At 42.2% G+C, this 23,804-nt stretch overlaps 1 protein-coding gene across 2 annotated transcripts in view; it reads right to left on the bottom strand.

The window, feature by feature from the left end:
- Positions 1–23,804, bottom strand: part of grid1a (glutamate receptor, ionotropic, delta 1a) — a gene marked incomplete at its 3' end in the record, with an annotated part of 383,513 nt that overhangs the window by 138,711 nt on the left and 220,998 nt on the right. For both annotated transcript variants that reach the window (XM_079832712.1, XM_079832713.1), the window contains exon 3: positions 18,600–18,884. In XM_079832712.1, the coding sequence (XP_079688838.1) occupies positions 18,600–18,884 (285 nt within the window). The remainder of the gene's footprint in view (positions 1–18,599; positions 18,885–23,804) is intronic.

Below are 23,804 nucleotides of genomic sequence, written 5' to 3'. Positions count from 1 at the left end.
TTTTATCTGTATTTTCTTTTCATGATTCTGTTTGTCTCCACCTCCTGCCTGCTGTACAGTGACCCAGGAGCCGGAGTTTGAGTATTACTCATGAAGGCCACGGGGAGCACTCTACCCAGAGAGACTTGGAATACTTATGTCCTATTAAATGAGAGAGGGTTTGATTGACACACTGTTGATTGGGTCCACGTGACAGCACTGCAGAATCTACACAGTTGTTAAATTAACTGTCTATGACATGCACTGTCCAGAGACATACCCTGAATGTAAAACAAAGCTTCTGTGTATCTCTCTGTCTCACTTAGAGATGGGTTCTCCTTGTCTTGAAGAGGGAGCCAATTAAAAAAGGTTCGACACACTGACACAAACTACATTATTGCCCCAATGTACTTCAGCATTAACCACTACATTTTCACAATGTTGACCAGGAGGTCAAAAGAGCACATCCAGAACATTACAAATAAAATGGCAAAAATACAAAACAGATGGCTTGTAAAATCTTACTGTGGTGAATTACAACCAGGTTAAAAAACAAAACAAAACTACAATAACAACTGACAAAAAAATAAATAAATAAATTGTGTGGGTGGTTGCAATGAGAGCACGATGAATGGAGTACAACTAACAAACAGTCTTTAATCAGAATCCAAGGAAACAAGGAGGAGAATAACAATGAGTAAAGATACACAACCACCTAACGCAAACGATACTGAACACAGAACCAAGGTGATTATCTTGATGGTTCTACAGATTATTTGATCTGATTTTCCTGTGGTGTGAGGACGTCCCGATCTCAAATCGTAAATATTTACAATCAGAAATCCTGTTGTGTGGGGGAACCACAAGGACAAATGCATGCGCGCTCTTATCACATGAAACAAAACAAAAGCCAATCAGAAAGCGTGCTGACGGAAGACTCACCTCCAGTTCATGCTGTAACATGTAAAGTCTATGTTCACACTGTCTCCATCCACCCCATTTTCTGTACATAGCAGTACATACACTACAAGCTCAATTTGTTCTTGTCAGACATCCGCCATGTTTGCTTACTTTAAAGTTACGTCTGATGTGAGAAATTTTGTGAGATTTTCTGTATTCACAGACGGGACTCTTGTTTTTCCTGATCACATCGCGGCACTCCACACACTAGAGGAACAAAACGGTTAAATCTATGATTTCTTATCATCATGTTTGTGGTATCTCACATTTAAAAAATCGTATAAGATTTTAAAAATCTTTTAGTGAGGCCCCAGCCAAGGAGGCTAATCAATGGAACTCGAAACAGGTGCATAGCATAATCAGTTTCCATAGAAACAAACAAGGAAAGCCAAACTAAAACACAAAGTAACTAACATAACCGTGGTTTAGGCCTATGAATATGTTCATATTTATTTTCCAATGTTTTTTTATTGAAAATATGTTATAATAGCAACACTATGAATTGAAATTGAATGATTTCACTCAATTAGTCAATGTTTTTTTTTTAATAATAAGTAGGCTAAAGAAAATGTAAATGTACATCTAGCTCATGGACATTTTTAATAACAACCCTATGAATAATAACCTATTCATAGGGTTGTTATCAAAAATGTCCATGAGCTAGATTTACATTTACATTTTCTTTAGCCTACTTTAGCTTACTTATTACTATGAATGAAGTATTGGTAACACTTTAAAATAAAGTTGAACAATACTTCTACAGCATTTATTAATCTTATTAATGTTAATTTCAACATTTACTAATACATTATTAAAATCACAAGTAACGTGAACAAACAATGAACGACCGCATTTTTATTAACTAACATTAACAAAGATTAATAAATACTATAACAAATGTATTGCTTATTGTTAGTTCATGTTAGTTAACACATGAACTCATGTTAACAAATGAGACCTTATTGTAAAGTGTTAGTGAAGTATTAAACAAAAATATCATAACACTAGCAACAACTTGTCACTCGGATCCCTCTAGGCCATCTTACGGTCTCATTTTACCTTTTCACTAAAACAACTTTAAAAAAACAAACTATTTTCCAATGTTAAAAACATTAATGTGTCCACAAATGCCTCATTAAAAAATATACCCAAAATATTTGATATTCAACGCAATACAGGGTGAAATCTGACTAAATATCACAAATACTGACATTCAAATGATATCCAATAGTACTAATAACATTTACATATTTAAAACTATTGAAACTCTAAGGTAAAAGTCATCATCAGAGAGACAACGGTTTGTGTGTGCAAGTAAGAGAGCAAATAAAATCGCTTCTCAGAACAGGTGGTGCTGTAGATGAAAGATGCTATCAGTTCTACACTAGTGAATAAAGCAAAAGGACACATTAATCAGCGGCATGCTAAAAATAAAGGGACACTCGTAAACAGTGGGACTGCTCAGCTAAAACCATAACATCAATTAAACTGAGAACTTGCTCACAAAACCAACTTTCACAGGTCTGTGGCCCAGCTTACTGTTGTTTATAAATTACATAACAAAAAGATCTCAACATTAAAATGTTTTATAGACTCACTTTATGGAGGCTGGACGTACACAAAAATACTGTAAATAGGGGATAAAACAGCTCAAGAGAGAATCAGTTGCCAAGAAACTGACAGTCCCTCTGTAATAATCTAAAGCTGCTTTTCCACCATCGGCCAAAGCCTACTCATTGCTTAATCGTTCCATTCCATGCAGATACAGCCCAGCCAGTACGAAAATTTCATTTTCCAATGTGAGGCTGAAAACAGAACTCTTTGAAATGTAATACATACACTATATTGCCAAAAGTATTGGGACACCCCTCCAAATCATTGAATTCAGGTGTTCCAATAACTCCCATGCCAAAGGTGTATAAAATCAAGCACCTAGGCATGCAGACTGCTTTTACAAACATTTGTGAAAAGAATGGGTCACTCTCAGGAGCTCAGTGAATTCAACCCTGGTACCATTCTATTCGTGAAATTTCCTTACTGCTAAATATTCTACAATCAACTGTAAGTTGTATTTATAAGTTGTATTTATAACAAAGTGGAGGCAATTGGGAACAACAGCAACAAAGCCACGAAGTGGTAGGCCACGTAAGCGGGGTCAGCGCATGCTGAGGTGCACAGTGTGCAGAAGTCGCCAACTTTCTGCAGAGTCAATAGCTACAGACAAATCAGCGCATTCCACGTTAAATCGACTAATTTACGTAATCGATTATGTTCACGCATCGTTCTGGGCATGTTTACAAAGTGCTCAAAAATGAGAAATGATAGTAAGGGAGTGAGAACGACCAACTTACTCAACTCGAACCCTATAGATGCTTTAAAGGTGCACTGTGTAAATTTTAGCGGCATCTAACGGTGAGTTACATAGAGAAGCTACGGTGGCCGACACAGTTTGTCCATTTAGGGCTACTGTAGAAACATGTCGCCGCAAAATTATGACTACACTGTAAGGGGACCCGCGGAGTATGTAGATAGAAGTGTCGCATTCTAAGATAATAAAAACATAACGGTTCATTATGTAAGGTCTTTATAAACCACTGAAAACATAGTTATTAGCGGTGTAACGATTCACTAATTTTCACTATGCATCGATTACAAATCCTGGCAATGCATATGCGGTCGATACTCAATTTAAAATGCTAAGAATCTAATGAATCGCGATTCAATTGCGATTCAATAGCGATTCAGTGCTTTAAAATAAACATTTGATTATATCTACTAAATGCGTGAATTAATAGAGAAGCCACCGGCTCTACACATAGGCTATAAAACCTAGCGAAGGTGTCGCCCAGCCCGCAGCTCTACAAATGTCTGTCAGCGAGGCGCCACGAGCCAACGCCCAGGAAGAGGCTACACCCCTGGTGGAGTGAGCTCTAACCCCGAGCGGGCAGGGCACATCTTGGGACTCATACGCCAAGACGATGGCATCCACTATCCAGTGGGCCATCCTCTGCTTGGAGACAGCCTTTCCCTTCTGCTGTCCTCCGTAACAGACGAAGAGCTGCTCTGAGGTCCTAAAGCTTTGCGTTCTGTCCACGTAGACGCGCAGAGCGCGAACTGGACAGAGAAAAGCCAGGGCTGGGTCTGCCTCCTCCGGGGGCAGCGCTTGCAGGCTCACCACTTGGTCCCGGAAGGGAGTAGTGGGAACCTTGGGCACATATCCAGGCCGGGGTCTCAGGGTCACCTGAGAGTCACCCGGCCCGAATTCCAGGCACGATTCGTCGACCGAAAATGCCTGCAGGTCCCCTACCCTCTTAACCGAGGCCAATGCAATCAGGAGGATTGTCTTTAGAGACAAGATCTTAAGCTCTACTGACTGTAAAGGCTCGAAGGGCGCCCTCTGCAGTGCGGTCAGCACCAGAGTCAAGTCCCAAGAGGGTATAGAGGGAGGGCGAGGCGGATTTAATCTCCTCGCCCCCCTGAGGAACCTGACGATCTGATCGTGCTTGCCTAAGGACTCACCATTAACGAGGTCATGGTTTGCAGCGATAGCGGCAACATATACCTTGAGGGTGGAGGGAGACAGCCTTCGCTCCAACCCGTCTTGAAGAAAAGATAGCACAGATCCGACCGAACACTTTCGGGGGTTCCACTTCAGCGCATATAGCCGTCTCGTAGAGGGGGCTCTGGCGGAAGCGATGGTGTCGACTACCGCTTGCGGTAGGTCACCTAGAACCTCCGCGTCCCGTCCAGGGACCAGACATGGAGTTTCCAGAGGTCTGGACGCGGGTGCCACAGGGTGCCCCGTCTCTGAGTTAGAAGGTCCTGCCTCAGAGGAATGGGCCAAGGAGGTGCTGTCGCGAGGAGCACTAGTTCCGGGAACCACGTCCTGTTGGGCCAGTACGGAGCTACCAAGAGGAGTTGCTCCTCGTCCTCCCTGACCTTGCACAGTGTCTGTGCAAGAAGGCTCACTGGGGGAAACGCATATTTGCGCAGAGCCCGGGGCCAGCTGTGTGCCAGTGCATCCGTGCCGAGGGTCCCCTCGGTCAGGGAATAAAACAACTGGCAGTGGGTCGTGTCGGGGGCGGCAAACAGATCGATCTGTGCGGCCCCAAAGCGACTCCAGATCAGCTGGACCACCTGGGGGTGGAGTCGCCACTCTCCGGGGAGCACAGGCAACCATGACAGCTCGTCGACTGCACTATTGAGCAGGCCCGGAATGTGAATGGCACGAAGGGACCTCAGATGCTTCTGACTCCACAGGAGGAGATGGCGGGCGAGTTGGGACAAACGGCGGGAGCGTAGACCACCCTGTTTGTTGATGTACGCAACGGCCGTTGTGCTGTCCGTCTGGACCAGAACGTGCTTGTCTTTGAGCGACCCTTTGAGGCGGCTGAGAGCAAGACGAACTCCCAGCAACTCCAGGCAATTGATATGCCATTGCAGTTGGGGCCCCGTCCACAGACCCGATACTGCAAGCCCGTTGTACGTGGCACCCCAGCCCGTGGGTGAGGCATCCGTGGGACAACATGATGCCTGGACACTTGTTCTAGAGGCACTCCTGCCCGTAGAAATGAAGGGTCCGACCACGGGCTGAGGGTTTGGCGGCATCTCGGCGTCACTTGGACACGGAGGGACCCGCTGTGCCACGCCCATCTCGGGACTCTGTCGTGTAGCCAGTGCTGAAGCGGTCTCATATGGAGCAGCCCTAGCGACGTTACTGCGGCTGCTGCTGCCATATGCCCCAGGAGCCTCTGAAAATGTTTCAGTGGGACCGCTGTACTGCATTTGAGCGTACTCAAGCAGCTCGACACCGACTGGACGCGCTCCTCGGTGAGGCGCGCTGTCATGGCGACCGAGTCGATCTCCATCCCGAGAAAAGAGATCCTCTGTACGGGACAGAGTTTGCTCTTCTCCCAGTTGACCCGAAGACCCAACCGGCTGAGGTGCCGAAGCACCATGTCCCTGTGTTCGCACAACTGCTCCCGCGACTGGGCCAGAATCAGACAGTCGTCGAAATAGTTGAGGATGCGAACACCACGCTCTCTCATGGGAGCAATGGCCGCCTCCGCGACTTTCGTGAAGACACGGGGCGACAGGGACAGCCCGAAGGGCAGGACTTTGTACTGATATGCCCGTCCGTCGAAAGCAAAGCGTAGAAACGGTCTGTGTCAAGGGAGAATCGAGACATGAAAGTACGCGTCCTTCAGGTCGATCGCTGCAAACCAATCTTGGGGACGGATGCACCTGAAGATGCGTTTCTGCGTTAGCATTCTGAACGGCATCCTGTGGAGGGAGCGGTTCAAGTAACGCAGGTCCAAGATCGGCCGTAACCCGCCGCCTTTCTTGGGTACAATGAAGTACGGGCTGTAGAACCCGGACTTCATATCGGCTGGAGGGACCGGCTCTATCGCGTCCTTCGCCAATAGGACAGCGATCTCCGCCTGAAGCACCGGGGCGCGCTCCTTCGGTATAGATGTGAAGTGGACACCCCTGAACTTCGGGGGACGCCGGGCGAACTGAATCGCATAGCCGAGTCTGATGGTCCGGATGAGCCAGCGAGACTGGCTGGGAAGCGCTAGCCAGGCCTCCAGAGACCGAACAAGCGGGATCATCGGCACCACAGACGTACCCGGAGCGGGGCAGCGCAGCGGAACGCAGGGGCCCCAGGACGACATGGGAGTGGTCCGTGCAGGGGTCTGGGTCTGACACACGACCTGCATCCGCTGAGGGGACGGGCAAGCGTGGGGAGGCACATTGTGTGCGTCCGCCCTGTTGGCGAGGGGAGAGGTGTCTGAGGGGTACGAGGCATGGTAGCGTTGCATACCGCCAGACGCGCTCTCTTGGCACCCAGAGATGTTGGAAACTGCTCTTTTATTTATAATTTGGGTACCACTGGCACTGGGGCCAGTGGCGGAACAGACAGACAAATAATTCTCCCCCGGCCCTCCTCCGGGGGAAGGAGTGGTGCTGCAGCCATCTCCTGAAGAGCAGTTTCCTCCATCTCTGGGCGGCCCGTCTCAGGGTCTCTTACGACGGCGCTTGCCACCTGGCTTGGCAGCGGCCTGAGCGGGCTGGACGTTCTTCCCGCGACCGGCTCCAAGCCCACGGCCGGGTGGAGGCTGCTGCTGGGCTGGGGCGGGAGCGGAGGCGGCCGCAGGAGGACGTCCTCGGCGACGGGCAGGCGGAGGTGCTGCGGCCAGCGGCTGGGTGGAGGCAGCAGCGGGCCACCGGTGCAGGATATGTTTAATGGCCTCCGTCTGCTTCTGGGCGGCCGAGAATTGCTGGGCGAAATTCTCGACCGCGTCGCCGAACAACCCGGCCGACGATATGGGGGAGTCCAGGAACCGGTTCTTATCAGTCTCCCTCATGTCGGCCAGGTTGAGCCAGAGATGCCATTCCTGGACCACTAAGGTGGACATCGCCTGACCAACGGAACGGGCGGTAACTTTCGTCGCCTGGAGTGCGAGGTCCGTCGCCGCCCGGAGCTCCCGAAGGAGCTCTGGGTCATACCTACCCTAGTGCATGTCCATGAGTGCATGAGTGTCTGCAGGACCTCTAGGCCTTCGCAGTTAGACTGGACGAAAACCTACAGGCTTTGGACGGGAGACGAGGATCACCACGCCACTCGGAGGCGGTCGCCGGACGCAACTGCATCGCGACGGCGCGTTCGACTGACGGGATCCTCTCGTAACCCTTGGCCTGTCTGCCGTCAAGGGTAGTGAGGAGGGAGGAGCCTCCAGGTCTATTTCTGGCACTAAAGGGTGTCGTCCACGACCTGGAAAGCTCCTCATGCACCTCCGGGAAGAATGGCACTGGGGCGGGACGCTGAGAACCAGCGCGACCCCCCCCCCAGGAACCAATCATCCAACCTAGAAGGTTCGGGACGTGGTGGAGGGTTCCACTCAAGCCCGACCTTTTCGGCGGCCCGGGAAAGCATAGCCGTCAACTCGGGGTCCGACTCAACCGTTGCCACTCTCCCAGAGGGAGGCAGTACAGCTGAGTCCTCATCCTCCGAGAACTGGAACTCCCCCTCCGATGCAGCAATCGACATCTGCTCGTCCGCGGGTGCCCCGAAAGAGATGACTGGGCGCCCGTGGGCGGGACCAGCGATCTCTTCCGGAGGCGCCACCGGCAGCGGTGCTTGAGAGGGTTCAGGGACCTGCGGAGGGACACTCGGCGGGTTTGTCCTGAACGTGATCCTCAGGTCACCCCGGCCATCCGTCGAAGTATGTCTATCCTGGTTAGGGATAGCTCTAGATCGAGGTATGGGGAGGGGGATTCCGCCTTCCCGGAGGTAGGAGAGTCTCGACCTAAGCACCGCAATAGTCATGTTCCCGCAGTGGGAACACGAGCTATTCACAAACGCTGCCTCAGCGTGCTGTAAGCCCAGGCACGTGATGCAGTGATTGTGGCCGTCAGCGGGCGAGAGGGAACGACCGCATCCAGAAACGCACGTGTGGAATGACATCTTGAAAAAGACGCAGTGTCACACCCGTGTTGCTCTCTTTGTGAGGAAACGCTCTTTTAAGAGAGTGCTGAAGCACCCAGGGAGACCGCGGCAACACACAGGAAATAGTGCAGCCTGTGTTTGCACTCAAAAACGGGAACGCCCACCGAAACCAACAGCCTTGTTGCTGTGATAACAGCAGTTGTTTTTTAAAGTGCAGCTTGAGTTCGCGGTCCCGCTGGAGAAGCCGTCACACCAGTACAACGTTCCTCTTCTTTTTCCTCTTCTTAGCTCTGAAATCGCTGATGAAATCAGGAAGCAGTCTGAACTTCAAACGCTGTTCGGCTCCGAAGTGAATGACGTCAGTGCGATGCTCTCGCTTCCTGTTTATACCCGTGCCGCGGGGCGGAGCGCAAGATGAAAATCTCGCATGCCAATTGTTCATTGGCCTGTTCTTTAGTTCTCAAAGCTGATAGGGGCTCTCTGAAGTGATCCCAATTCGTCGGTATTACCGACGTACGTCGTAGTGACCGACTGAAAGGGAACTAACTTTACAACATTAACAACACTGAAATAAGCGTGTGCGGTTTATCAATCAGATGCCCATTAAAGTTGCGTCCCATACTATAGCAACAGTAGACACACGGCGCGTTTTCTTTCAGGATCATCATAAGGAAAATGTTCTGTATAAAGAGAACAAAGAAGGCTTTTCTTTCTATTCCGTGAAGAAAAGTTAGTTTAGGATTAGTTGGAAAAGTGCATGATATTCTAGTCTCTGCATGGAAGCATGTTTAATAATAATAATAATATTAATAATACATTTTATTTGCAATGCACCTGACATTAAACAAAATCTCAAAGTGCTACAGATTTAAAAAAAATAAGAATAATAAAAAAATAAAAAAATAAGAATAAATAAAACTGAAAAATTAAAGTAACAAATTAATCAAAAGCTCTGCTTAAAAAGGTGCCTGGAATGCCTGGAACACTTTAATAAGGTTGTGTAGCCATTAACATTATCCTACACAATAGTTAGCATTAACTAAAAATACTTTTAAAGTCTTTTTAAATTTTGGCTTATGCAAATTTCTCCAAATGCCATTTTATATAGGCTATTAAAGTAAAGTGTGTAATAATAATAAAACAATAAAGTAATAATGTGAACTAACATTAACAATGGTCAATGGAAAAAGTTTTTTTTTTTTTGGTAACACTTTACAATAAGGATGTATAAGTTAACATTAGTTAATGCATTAGTTAACATGAACTAACCATGAACAACACCTCTGTTCAGCATCAGTTCATCTTTGTTAACGTTAGTTAATAAAAATCCAGCTGTTCATGTTAGTTCACAGTGCATTAACTAATGTTAGCAAGATTTTAATAATGCATTAGTAAATGTTAAATTAACATGAACAAATATAAATAAATGCTTTATAAGTGCAGTTAATTATTAGTTCATGTGAACTAATGTACCTTAATGTAAAGTGTTACCGTTTTTTGGGGGGTTTTTTTGCCCACTCTCTGACCCCTGAAGGCTGCTGTGTAATTCACACCCTGACTAAGACACATTTGGGGAAGCATTTTAATAATCATATGAATGCATATAAAAAAATGCATAATCGAATCGCATCGAATTTTAATGTGAATCGTCTCGAATTGAATCATTAAGAATTGGCAAAAATTGTTCTTGAATCGAATCGAAAACTTATGAATCGTTGATTGAATCGATTCGCTGCCTACCCAAAGATTCACAGCCCTAATAGTTATGTATATTATATTGCATTTCTGTGAATAGGATCCTCATACTAAATATTACACACTGCACCTTTAAGAGTTAGTTATAAAGCCAATGCTGTAGTTTTCAAGCAATTGGGTTTTAATACAAAGCGGGAATCATCCAGTATAAATTGTATCCAGATCCACAAATGAACTTTATATGAAGCCAAGGTGCATGCAGGCACTATATCTCTCACATATAACACTCACAAACAGTTGAGCCACTTTTCTGGTATTTCATCCACCTGAATAGGAGTAACAGCTCTCTCAGATCAGTTTTCCCTGTTTCAGGTTGTGGGTTTATTTAACACACCCACAGCCTGTGGTTTTCAATTTGTACTGCCAGTGTCCCTGCACCAGCGTGAGAGAAGTTCTCAGATTAATTATTTTCTCTCTTTTACATGCAGATTCATAATGTAAGATCATTTACGCCCAGTTCCTTAAATGTCACTGCGTGTTTGCTGGTTTAAAACCAGCTCTCAATGTATCTAATTTTAATATAGAATGTGCTGTGAACATTAGCATATTTTATGAAATGGTTTTGTTGAAAAGTTTAAAGGCAAAAAAAATTGGTATGGTGGGTATTGTCCCAACAAAAAAAAGTTGTGAGACAAGTGAATAATCTAAGCCCTTTTTTTTCAAGCCATCACAGTACCAAAAAAAGTATTATAATAGAAGCACTATTATGTATTATGTTTTCATCCGTTTAATGAAAGTATATATCTTGAGAATCGATTCAATGGTTCAGTTTTGTCCTTTACATTGTCTAAAACACCAGGAAACAATGCAGAAAGACTTAAATTTAATTATTTAAAGGCACAATATGTACGATTTTTAGATTCAAATATCCAAAAATCACTAGAACAATGTTATATACTTTGTTGACTTGTGTACTTACATTATCCCAAACATTTCCAACATTGTTTAAATCCAGAGGAATCAACTATTTTAACCAGGACACGGACCATGTCAGTGCGTTGCCTGTCAATGACGTCATATCCGCATTCCCCCTGATTTCCAGTTTTACTCTCATAGAAACCATGGAACCACCAAAGACAGTTTAAAGGTGTCATGAACTGGCTTTTTTTTTTTATACTGTTGTCTGAGGTCAACTTATGATGTTTGCATGGTTTTTACATTCAGAAACATCATAATGAATAAGTAATAGGCTCTCTGAAAAACGGTCGGTTTTTATGGGCGGGCCGCACTGAAGACTTGGAAGTAAATGCCCACGGCTAGGATTGGATAAGATTTGCATATTTTATGAGCTTCATATCCCCTCAGTACATGTGGGAATTGTTTTGAAAGTGTCTGGGGAAACGCTCACAGGACTCGCAAAATATCTTTATCAAACAAACACAATGATTCATCTCTCATCCACCCGCGATTGATTGAAATTGTTATTTTTTTATTGGCCCGTCCGATCAGTGAATATAACCGCAACCCGTACACACACACACGCGCGCACACGAAAGGAAGAAAGGAATGTTATTTCACTATTTAAGAAAGCCCGTAGGCAGGCCGGTGATAAGTTTTGGTAGCCCGTCTGAAAAACACATAGCCCTGGGATGTTGGGCTTTGCGAGCACTGGAGTTTCAAGTCTGAGTCTGATCACGAATGAACCAATAACACCTTCTCCAGCCTGTGACTGCGTGCTAAGGTATGTAATCAACAGATATCAAACGATCTGTAACAATGCAAAACTAACACATATAAAAAACATGTTTTACTCACATAAGTGTGTGTTGCACCGTTCCTGTCGGATCCAATATAGAAGGTACAGCATTGTGTTTTAATCTCATTATGTCTACAAATCCAGTCTCGACCTGTATCTTGTTTACAAGACTTTACAAGATTCCGCCGTGAAATGAAGTGAACAAACGCACAATGTCTTACACACGTGAGTGGGAACCGGCATGTTTATTGCTCGGTAGCGTGACCCACGAGTCGGTGGGCGGGCTTGAGGCGGCGCTTCTGCATTCTTTAACATCCATGGTCGACATATAGTGAGATCTCTCGTTTTCTGGGCCTGGTGTCAATAGGCTTTTCTTTGACTAACAAGGACGTTTTCAGCTCTGAAACTTACAGGATATTCTTATATCACGATGAACTTTTATATATCAAACGCTCAAGGGAAAGTTGATTTCTCAATTCATCACCCCTTAATACATTATTTGTTTTATTGGACATGTCAGAAACTGTTAGGATACATTTATCAACAGAAAACGAATCATTGTTATATACCCCACATGCGCAGCAAAAAGAGCGGAGGGCGGCCAACTGCAGTGCATAATAAAAGCTCCGCTGGCCTTGAAACCGATGTGTATCGCAGGTGTCTTTCATTACCATTTGTTCCAGTGGCCTCATTCAAATAATACATTAACATTATTTCTGCTCGCGTCCGTTGGAATCCTTTCCATCAGCTGTGGAGGTGAAGATGACAACTCCCATGAATCCACACTCATTAACAGAATCATCAAGCTTCGCCTTTGTTTTGATTAAGCACCCTCTAGCGACGAAAATTACATATTGTGCCTTTAATTCCATTGTATTTTTTCTCATTATTATTAGTTTATACAAAAGTTGACAAATATAGACAGACTAAATGACAGGCAACCAGGCAGATGGATGGATGGACAGATAGACAGACAAAAAGATAGATCGATAGATGGACAGTCACAGACAATAACTCAACAAAACAAATAAACAACAAAATGTCCCTAACAACCTATGCCCTTGCCAAGAAGCCTGTTATCAGTGTGTCAAGTATTTCACATCCAGAGTGACTGGAGGGTTTCATGTTCAGTGCTGAGAGCTCTGCACCACGATCAATCATGTTATACGTCTTGATTGGGGCTTTTCCTCTGACCTCTGCGATACGGTTTGAAGGATGTTACTTGCTCCAGGGTGCTTGGTGGTCTGACTCATCTCAGCCTACTGTCTGAACCTGCCTGAAGCCAAATTCAGTTGCAGTTATAGCCTTAGCATAAATGCTGAGCTAAACCACATCTATTCTGAAATAGATCTCAGCCATGTGGACCACAAGGGAACTCTGCTTTGACTGGGGGGATCAAAATGTCCCATAGTGGTTGTGAGTTGCTTTTCATCCAGGCTTTTGAATCCATCATGGCATCCTATTAGCGCTACAAACCACCCAACCCCAAAGCAAAGAGAGAGCTACATGGGCTACAGAGACTTGCTTGGGATAATGGGGATTTTAAGTAGACAAGATGGTAACAAAAGGAGATTTGGCCTGCATGCTGGTTATAGTTCACTTAAAAATGAAAATTCTGTCATCACTTATTTTTCCACACAATAACAATGAATAAAAGCGCTTCAAAAAAGCTTCAAAAAGCACCATAAAAGTAGTCCATCTCATCTGTGCACTACATTCCAAGTCTTGTGAAGCAATATAACAGCCTTGTGTGAGGAATAAACCATAATTTAACTTGTTTTTCACTGATAATCTTCCCTTCCAGCAAGTTGTTATACACTAATCATTGAGTCTGTTAGCTGAATTAGAGAATCAGATCAGACCATGAACACATCATTCAGACAGTTGTTGTGAACTAGATTAACGATTCATTGAAAAAACTCAAAGGACTGATTCATTCACAGATCAAACAATAATATTTTTCTCATGAAGCCATAGGGTGGATGTCAAGTTTTGTTTGTTTGTTTGATCCTCAAACAAAGATGACATATGGCTTCAAAAGACTTGAAATAAACAGCAGTGCAGTTGTATTTTAATGATGCTTTTATAGTGTTTTGTCTCAAAAGAGCAACAAATAGAACTTTCTGTCATGAAACTCTAGTTGTTGCAGGCTAATAGGTACTTAATTCAACCAGATTGTAATCACATTCTCTATAGGGCACAGGTTCATGCTGTACCAGTAAGCATTGAGACTGCATGCTCAGCCTTCATATACTTGGTTAGCATTTGCTGTAGCAGTGCAGCGCGCTTTTAGAAACCCTCCACCTTCACCAGCTCCACCTGTATAGATCTGCTACAGGTAATTCATGTAAGCTATATTGTACAGCAGCAGCAACAGCAGCAGCAATAACAAACAGCTCTATTCTGCCAAAACCAAATATATCAACATTGTCATACCTATTTAGCCTGGTCCTACCAGACTCTCGTACATTTCATTTGTACAGAGAGTCTGGCCACTCTCCATTGACAAGCGTTAACTTCCTTTAAAGCAGGCACTCTGTTGAAGTTTAAAACTATTGGATCTGCCCAGAGCCACTCTGGATCTGCCATTACCAATCGCTAACGTTTGGTCATGACGTATGTCATCTCAAACTAGCGCATGTCATCAACGTCATCGTTCTCAGCCACTCCCTCTGTTCGCTGAGTGGACTGATTAAAATTTGACTGGAGAAAACCAGAGAATATACCGCAATCCCAGACGGAGTACTGAAGGAAAATGAAAATTGAGCCGAAGTACGTAGGAGTACGGAGCCAGGCTAATACCTATTAGCTACCATGCCAAACACTCTGAGAGTTGTCATGACAGAAGTACATTTCTTCAAAAAGCCTCTCTCTCTCTCTCTCTCTCTCTAGTTTTGGGTGAACAATCCCTTTAAAAGGCAAGCTAAATAAGCCAAATCCTTTGTTAAAATTAATCGTTTCAGAGCCTGCAGCACAGCAGAGGAGACTGTAACAGTTTAAGTGTTAATTGGTGTCAGTAGTAAGTACAAAGAATTTTTATGAGGGAGCTTTCTGCTTGACCTTCCCCAACAAAACCTAAAAATGTATTGTGTTGTTTTCAGGAAACAATATACTCCACACAAGACCCTCCAATTAACAAGAAACTCACAACTAAAGCTGCAGAACTAAAGACCTTATTAATGTAAACTGCAAATGCTGTAGAAAATGCTTGTCAGCATATTCTGGGAACACTGAAACCCATAAATACATTTTACTGTCAGATAGGACTAGAAAACAGAGAAGAATAATCATTAGCTAATGTGTTTTGAGCCTGGTATTATCTTAAAGGGGTCATATAATTCCATTTTTGTACAAGTTAATATGATTCTTTAGTGTCTAAATGAAAAGTTTGTAATATACTTTAATTAAAAATTCTCATTAGTATTGTAAGAAAACACTCATTTTACCTTGTCAAAAACAGCTCTGTTTTCAGCAAGACAGTGCATGTGACTTTAAATGATAATGAGCTTTGCTCACCCCGCCCCTCTGTTCTGTGGGGCGTTCGACACAACACATGTGGAGTGTTGCCTTGACAACAGTTGAAGGTATATTTTGGATTAAGAATGGCAACGGGAGTCTCTGAATGCAACCGTATTAATTTGAACCAGAGCCGGACCCAGAAGAAGATGACGTTTGACAATTAAGGTTTCTGACATTTATAACGTTTCTGAATGGTTGGTTAACGTAATGTCACTTTGATCTATCTTTGTACTGGCAGGGTATCGAGAATTCTATGTGTTCACTGATGTATACGTTAGTTCATTGACAGATTGTAGTGTTACCATGTTAACTTTATCATCAGCGTACACAGTTTGTAATAACCATAATGCATTGCTCATTATAAACGTGGGATTATGAATTATATTGAGAACTTCATACATAGAAAGCATGCCGTAATGTAACTTACCCTGTAAACTTTAGTCGCATTCATCGTGAAGCGTGCAAGCGGTTTGCCAAGATTAATATAAAGGTTAATAAAAAGTTACATTCACTTCTGGAGGTGCAGCAGGAACACGAATAGTTGGTAGTGATCCTTTTTTCAAGAGCAGCTTCTTAGCAAAACCTGCTTTATACTGACCCTGGTTTATAAAGCATTCTGGTGAGAAATGATTCGCGCAAACATGAAAGCATTGACGTTGATCGGGGGGAATATTCCCTTCGAAAACAAAATTCAGCCACTGCGTCTTCAGCGGTTCGGATTTAGGAACATCAATGACTGCTGTGTTCGGTATTACACCCAAGAACAGAACACTACAATCGCTTAGACGCCATTCTGCTCCAGCGTATCAACGATGACGGACAATGATGACAGCTCGCTGTGTTGAAACGCTGCTGTCAATTAACAATCGTGGGAGGGGCGTCCCACCGTGTGATGTCACACGGTCAGACGGCTCGATTTGAGACAGGGGAAAACATATAAGGAGATTAACACTGGATGGATTTTATCATTATAGAATGGTTGTGTACAGGCACTGCCAACACACATTTCGGTACAATCAACTTGTAAAAGCGCATGTACCATTATATGACCCCTTTAAGGGCAGGTTAGGATTCAGGCACAAAAACAGGGTTGAGACTAGGAAGTGTTGAACAAGAATACAGTTGTACTGTTCAGGGCTGCGTTTCCCAAAAGCATCGTAAGCCTAAATTGATCATAAAAACGATCGTACGAGTGATCTTAATATTACGGTCTGTTTCCCAAAAGCATCTTAACTTAAGTAGCACTTGAAAATGATCGTAGATGTACGAGTGCTCTGGAGTAATCGTAAAGCTCTAAGTGTATCGTAAGAAGACAGAGTTATGAGGTCACCTACAGGACAACCGGCAGATTACACCTTTAACTTTATTCAAGTGCATTGTGATAATACTATAAGGTTTTGATTGTACTTTATTGTACACTTTTTTTTATTATTATTTTTATTTTAATATTCTCATTATTATCAATGTTGATAAAAAAAACAGTTCTGCTGCTTATTATTTTTGTGGAAACTGACTTTATGATCATTGGATTTTTTATGATCATTGGATTTTTTTTTTTTTTTTTATGAGGGCAGGTAACAAACAAAAAAATTATAAATACACATCTGAATTAAATGAGGATATTTATTTCGTCTTTTTGAAAGGTATCTTTTCTTGTTTTTTTTTTTTTGTTCAGCCATTTTGTCAGTGCCTCAGCCTGTAGGTAGTTGCTTTATATAGACGTGTTTTGATTGCTAATCCACATCAGATGACAATTATTAGGTGAAACGTTCAGAGGAAACGATTCCATATAAGGTTATATTTCAGCACTTCACAAATGGACAGCGACTCTTAAGTAGCACTTAGAGCGCATTCTCGCGCGTTCATGTTAAGTACATTTTTGGGAAACGCACGTGGAATTGCTGCGAGTGATCGTAACTTCGCTCGTAGAACGCGCTCTTTAGAGCTAAGATACATCATTATTGGGAAACCCGGCCCAGGCTAATTCACACTGCACAAACAAACACAACAAACTCGAGCACTCACGGAAATGGACGAGCACCCACGTAAAAACTATTCCAAAGATATAGATAAAAAGATATTATTCATAAATTTTATCCAATAAAAATAAAAGATTGTATCTTTCAGACATGACTTTGTTCTCGTTTTATAGTTCATTTGAGGCCTTTTTTATGGCGTTAAATATCGAGAGTGCATTATTGTAATGCGAACGTGCATCCATGTAACGAATCTCTCCACTTGCATGAGGATTTCAATCTAGCACAATACTTACTGGACTTCTGCTTTCAAATATGGCTCTGTTCTCGCTCAGATTTTACACGTGCACACTCCAATTGTGTCCAGTGTGCTCTCATGAATATCTCCTTGTTCTTTCTCTAAAATTGTCTTCTGATTTGTACAGAAACCAGCCATTTTCACTACAAAGATAATTTACAAAGGACGACCAGAACCTATACGCATTCTTTGCAATCGTCATGGCAAAGGTTCGTGTCCAGGTCAGATTACGTCAGAGTTTGTTGGCGTTTGTTGGAAAATCATACCACACTGCTCACATATTCAATGACCCAACAAACGCCGATTGAACATGTTCAGTTGGATGAAAACAAACTTGACCAACGAAAACAGACGCCGACAGGGGCAACACACTGAACCCACAAACTCCGACAGACTTGTTTGTTGGCATTTGTGCGGTATGAATTGGCCTTTAGGGTAAACGTTAAAAAAGCAAACTTCAGTATTGGGCTGGATTACATTTTGAGAGAGGTCAGGTTAAAATGTATTTATTAAAGACGGCTGACATAGAGACAATTTTGGATGGACAGCCAAACTCGATTCTCATACAGCTGAACATCACTGGCCCAATGAAGGAATCAGAAGGTTATTCTAGTCCATGTATTATATACCCTGAAAGTTTCATGGTTTTCAAAACACTACAGTGCTGAAGCTTGTTAACAACTGACAGTCTGCCTTTTAGTCTGCCAGAGTCCACTTGCTCACATCAAATTTTAACTTCAGAGCTGATGTCTTTGTACCATTAAGGATTTTTTTTTCAGAAGAATTGTTAATGGACAGCATAATTTTTTCCTATGGACCAAAATATCATGATGTATTGTGAATTCCAGCTGATGTGTCAAAGAACAACTGTCTCCCTTTTATGTCAATGTGACCCCTTCCCTCCTATTGACCTCCAACAAGGCTCCCAATTGGAGATGGGTTCCACAAAGGTTCACCTTCACTCACCGTACTCGCTGTCATAGAAAACGATGAACTTGTGCCAGCGCAGTTCAGAGACGAGCGTGATCATGACATCATTTAGACGCACAGGAGGACGTGCAGCCAGAGTGTAGCGCTCTCCGTCGGGGCTGGGATTAAGCTGGCACTCAGCACGGGGTGTGCCATCTCCGTTCCTCTGAATGAACAGGTGAGGTATGTGCATGGCGTCCGTGAGTGATTGTAGCGCATTGGCTGCAGCACATCCCGTTGACGACACCAATGCCAGTATGCCCTGATTCATTAGCTCGCAGGCTAGAGAACGAAAGAAAAGAGAAAAAACAGTGAGGTTAGAGAATTAGAGGGTCTATGAGTCATAGGCACTACTTTACAACAGTTAAGCACATTGACCATAATAGAACTTATGGTCCATTTTCATCAACCAGTGGCAATTAATGCAGCAAATGTCAGGGTGATCCCGTAGAGAACAGGTGGGATAATGTGTCCAGATTTCACAGGGCAAATGTAATCCTCTTCAGTGTATTGCCATATGCTGCTAATTCATTGCCTCTGTTGAACATCAGTGTAACAATTTCTCAAGGAAATCTAGTTAAAGTGGACGTAAATAATTTATGACATATGACATTTAATAGATGTTGCCATATGAGAGCCGCAGGCTAAGGAACATATGCTTCTACATATAGTTACCCTTGTTTTGTTTTATAATGATAAAAAGTGGATTTCTAATCCAAGGCTGTTCCAGGGTGTATATCTGACAATGTGCCCATTTAAAAAGGGCATTTTGGCATAGAAAAATGATAGTAATATTCCCAGTTGTGTACACTAGAGCATTGTTTCCCATATTGTATATGAGAACAGCACACAAACATTACATTTATGCACAAATGCATCTTGGGAAAGAGGTATAATAAATGTCACAGAACATTTGACTTCATTCCTCATTTAGAAGATTATTTCCTATTCTTTTCTCATATTTATACAAATCAAAAGTAGTTAGAGTACTTTGTCGTATTTATTTGCACTGTAATAAATATTTTATTATAGATCCCAAAAAGGGGGACTGTAAATTAATTTTGTCTAGTGAGAGCACAAGAAGTTTTACAACTACAGGAGCTGGAAAATCAATTATTAATAAAACCAAAAAAGCATTCAAAATGCACTGAAGCCCACTGTACGGAGAGCGGCTAATGGAGGTGGAATTATTCTCCAAGTGAGAAATAAAACCCGATAGTTTCTGTAACTTTCACACAATAACTGTTTGTCCACGTGTCCCCAGAGAGGCTATGTGCTAGTTTTATTAAAACAAAGCCTGGATTCAGATTGGCTGATCACAAAGGTTTTTAAAAACAGCTCTTTAAAGATGTAGGTAGATCAATAGATTACAAATCCCAATGAAAATGAGAGGAAACACAATGATTTTTTTTTTTTTTTTCAGCAGAGAAACTAATTACTTTTTTTCTAAGAAGCTGAACAAACAATTTAGCACAAAGCTACCAGAGAAGAGGTAAACACTCAGTAAACATCTGAACAAACACAGTTTGCATTGTTATTCCAATGAATGGACCCACCTTAACTGAATACAAAATACCCTGAATCACATACAGTTCCATAATAGGCTTTACATATAGGCTGTATATGTAAGCCACCAAGTGCTGAGGGGGGCACCACAAGAAAATTCTCAAATTTTTTTATGGTCAAAAAATAAACACCAGAGAGGAAAACCGTAAACCATCCACAAGCCTTAGACTGTACAGAGCTAATATTAAATGCCCTTTGTTTAGTTTAAGACCCGAACATGACATGTGTACTTTAACACAACATTTATCTAAGTTGACATGGAAAAATACACAGAATAATGCTTTGAAAAGTAATATGACTCATATCTTACAGATAAATATGTCTGTTCATGAGTTATGAGATTTTTATCTCTCCATAACTATGCAAATAGTGCAATTTTTTCATCTTTAAAATGTCTGTGTGTATAATAGAGCTATGGATAAATATAGGTGTGAAAAGCCTGATAGATAAAACCATTAGCTGATTCACAACACAGCACATTATTTCCTTATCCAGAGAGAAAAATATGAAAAGACTGATAGGGTTAGAAAGAATAAGAAAAAATGTTGTCTAGAGGAAAAGAAAACTTCTGCCTCCATGTTACGCCGTCAAGATAGAGCTGATGGACAATGCAAAAACAGTCGCAACTCCATCAATCAACCAGACAACATCCCCAAACTTCAGAGCAAGAGAAACGTCCACAACCTGCAGGGCACAGCAAAACACGCCAAGGGAAACCTATAAGTCATGTGAGAATGGTCATTAAACCATCTGATGTGGAAATTCGCACTGGCAGGCCCTGTTCGCTGGTCCATGAATTCTACATCTATACATTCTTACACATCATGGCGATGACAACCGCAAAACAAAAGAATAGTTCGCCTAAAAATGAAATGTCTGTCATCATTTACTCACCCTCAAACCTGTAAAACTTTCTTTCTTCTGTGGAACATAAAAGAAGAGATTTTGAAGAATGTTTTAAATCCATACAATAGAAGTCAGTTGGTGAAGAAAAACATTCTTGCAAAATATCTCATTTTGTATTCCACAGAAGAAAGAGAAGTCATACAGGTTTGAAACAACATAAGGGAGAGAAAAGGATGATAGAAGATTCAGGTTCCCTATTCAGCATTCAACAGATAGTTCTCAGGCAATCAGAGAAGCGAGATGGAACAATAAAAACACGCATCAATACAGTGTGAGTAGAATTAGATCAGAATTTAGTTTAATAATAACACTGCTTCTCTCTCTCTCTCTAAATCCACACACAGCTTCTTATGCAGATTATGGCATATTATGACTAATACTCAATTATAGAGTCACGGTTGAGGTACAGGGTGAACGGCACCATTCTTTGTAATCCCTGATTTCAGAATTTGAATCTGTGTTGATATAATGCATTTAAAAATGTATTTGTCATGCAGATTAGAGACTTTTATCTCCAAACAGGATTAAAAAAAAATATCTCAAGGAATATATGGGAGCTCAAATCAGAACGCAGGAATAATTCATAATCTTATATTAACACACGCCAAATGAAATTAATTAATCCACAGCTCGTAGCATACCTCCAGAGTCTCTGTGTCATTGATTTGAAAAGCCCCCATGTCGTAATGTTTACGATACGGCAATAGAGACGGTTGATGGGTGATTCTCTAACCAGAAATGATATAAGTCGTGCTGGCAGGATGATTTCACACTAACGGTCAGATGTTTTCATTGTTCTTTGTGAGCTGAGAAACAGATGCTGAAGGTGTTGTGGATGGGCTTCTTGTTTGTGGTTTGATAAGTAAAACTGTGGCCTTTACGCACAGTCCATCAGGCTATGACTGGAGCTTCAAGACTGAATTTGGAAAAGAGAAATATACTGTAACGCAGTGTGTTTGTGTATTCAGTATGTGTAGGAGTGTTTGTATGAACAGTATGTGTGTAAGGTGGCATGTCCACTGGATAAGCTTAAAAGATTACCAGACCACAAACATCAACCCCTACAAAATCCCATAATCCTGTTGGAATTGGCATCATCAAAGTCATTCAGTGCCCTGTACTATCCGAAGGAAAACGATCCTCCATCTGTACATAATGGAAAAGCATATAATAAGCAATTTTATCCTAAAAAACACACATTAAATCATAAATGTGCAGATTTGAAAAAAAATAAAAATAAAACTCGATCAATATCAATAACTTGACTTGAGCACCGCAATAGAACACTATGTTTCCATCACCCTGTTTTTATGCACATTTTCGCAACAGAAACAAGTAATGGAAATTTCAGGAAAAAAATCCCTTAATTCGCAATAAAGTTTTTACGCTTGCTTGAGGTGGTTTTTGACTTGTGCTCAAAAGAGTGTGAATAATGGGAGACAGAAACGCATTTGCCAAATCAATTCTGACGTAGCGAGCAATTTAACAAATGTGACTAATTGGCTGTTTCCACTGATGTTTTATTTACTGTTGGTTACTAGGTTACTAATACCATCGTCGTCCGCTCGAACAACTTGATGGAAACGCACCTAATTCACATTTGTTTTTGTGCGAACTTTGAAAAGATTTGTTTCATGTTTGGTTGGAAACCCAGCTACTGTGTCAATGGATAAGATGCTGCAAATGTGTTTATATCAAGCGGCAACCTCCCCCAGTTTCTCTTGAATCCAATAAGGAAGTGACTTAAACTGCAATTCATCGACTGGCCACTAGGAACAGACTCCAGAAGGGAGCAGAATCTCATTGAGCCCCATGTTAAAATGCCCAACTTTACAGCAAAAACAAACATGTTTACAGCCTGGTACAAATTGTGGTTTTGGTCTATACGGTTAATTTTCCCTTTCATGAAAACTGTGAAGGGGGTGAATTTCTTTTTATAACTCATTCGTTTACATTATATAAAGCCTTAAAGGATTAGTTCACCCAAAAATGAATATTCTGTCATTGATTACTTACCCTCATGTCATTCAAAACCCATAAGACCTCCTTTCATCTTCGGAACACAAATTAAGATATTTTAGTTGAAATCCGATGGCTCAGAAAGGCCTCCATTGGCACAATGCACTTTACACTCTCAAGACCCATAAAAGGTACTAAAACGTTGTTACAAAGTCCATCTCACTACAGTGGTTCTACAATAACTTTATGAAGCGACGAGAATAGTTTTTATGCGCAAAAAAACTAACGACTTATATAGTGATGACCGATTTCAAAACAATGCATCATGAAGCTTCGAAGCGTTATGAATCAGCGAGTCGAATCATGATTCGGATCGCGTGTCAATCCGCCAAACTGCTGAAATCACGTGACTTTGGTGATCCAAACCGCTGACTCGACTCACTGATTCATAATGCTTCGAAGCTTCATGATGCATTGTTTTGAAATCGTCATCACTATATAAGTCGTTATTTAGGGTTTTTTTGAGCACAAAAACTATTCTCGTCGCATCATAAAGTTATTGTAGAACCACTGTAGTGAGATGGACTTTGTAACGACGTCTTTAGTACCTTTTATGGGTCTTGAGAGTGTACATTGCATTGTGCCAATGGAGGCCTTTCTGAGCCATCGGATTTCAACTTAAATATCTTCATTTGTGTTCCGAAGATGAACGGAGGTCTTACGGGTGTCGAACGACATGAGGGTAAGTAATTAATGACAGAATTTTCATTT

Source organism: Gobio gobio (genome assembly GCF_949357685.1).
Source record: "Gobio gobio genome assembly, chromosome: 13".
In the NCBI taxonomy this organism is placed as follows: Eukaryota; Metazoa; Chordata; class Actinopteri; order Cypriniformes; family Gobionidae; genus Gobio; species Gobio gobio.
The sequence above is the reverse complement of the archived record's forward strand: the minus strand, read 5'-3'. Positions and strand labels throughout refer to the sequence as shown.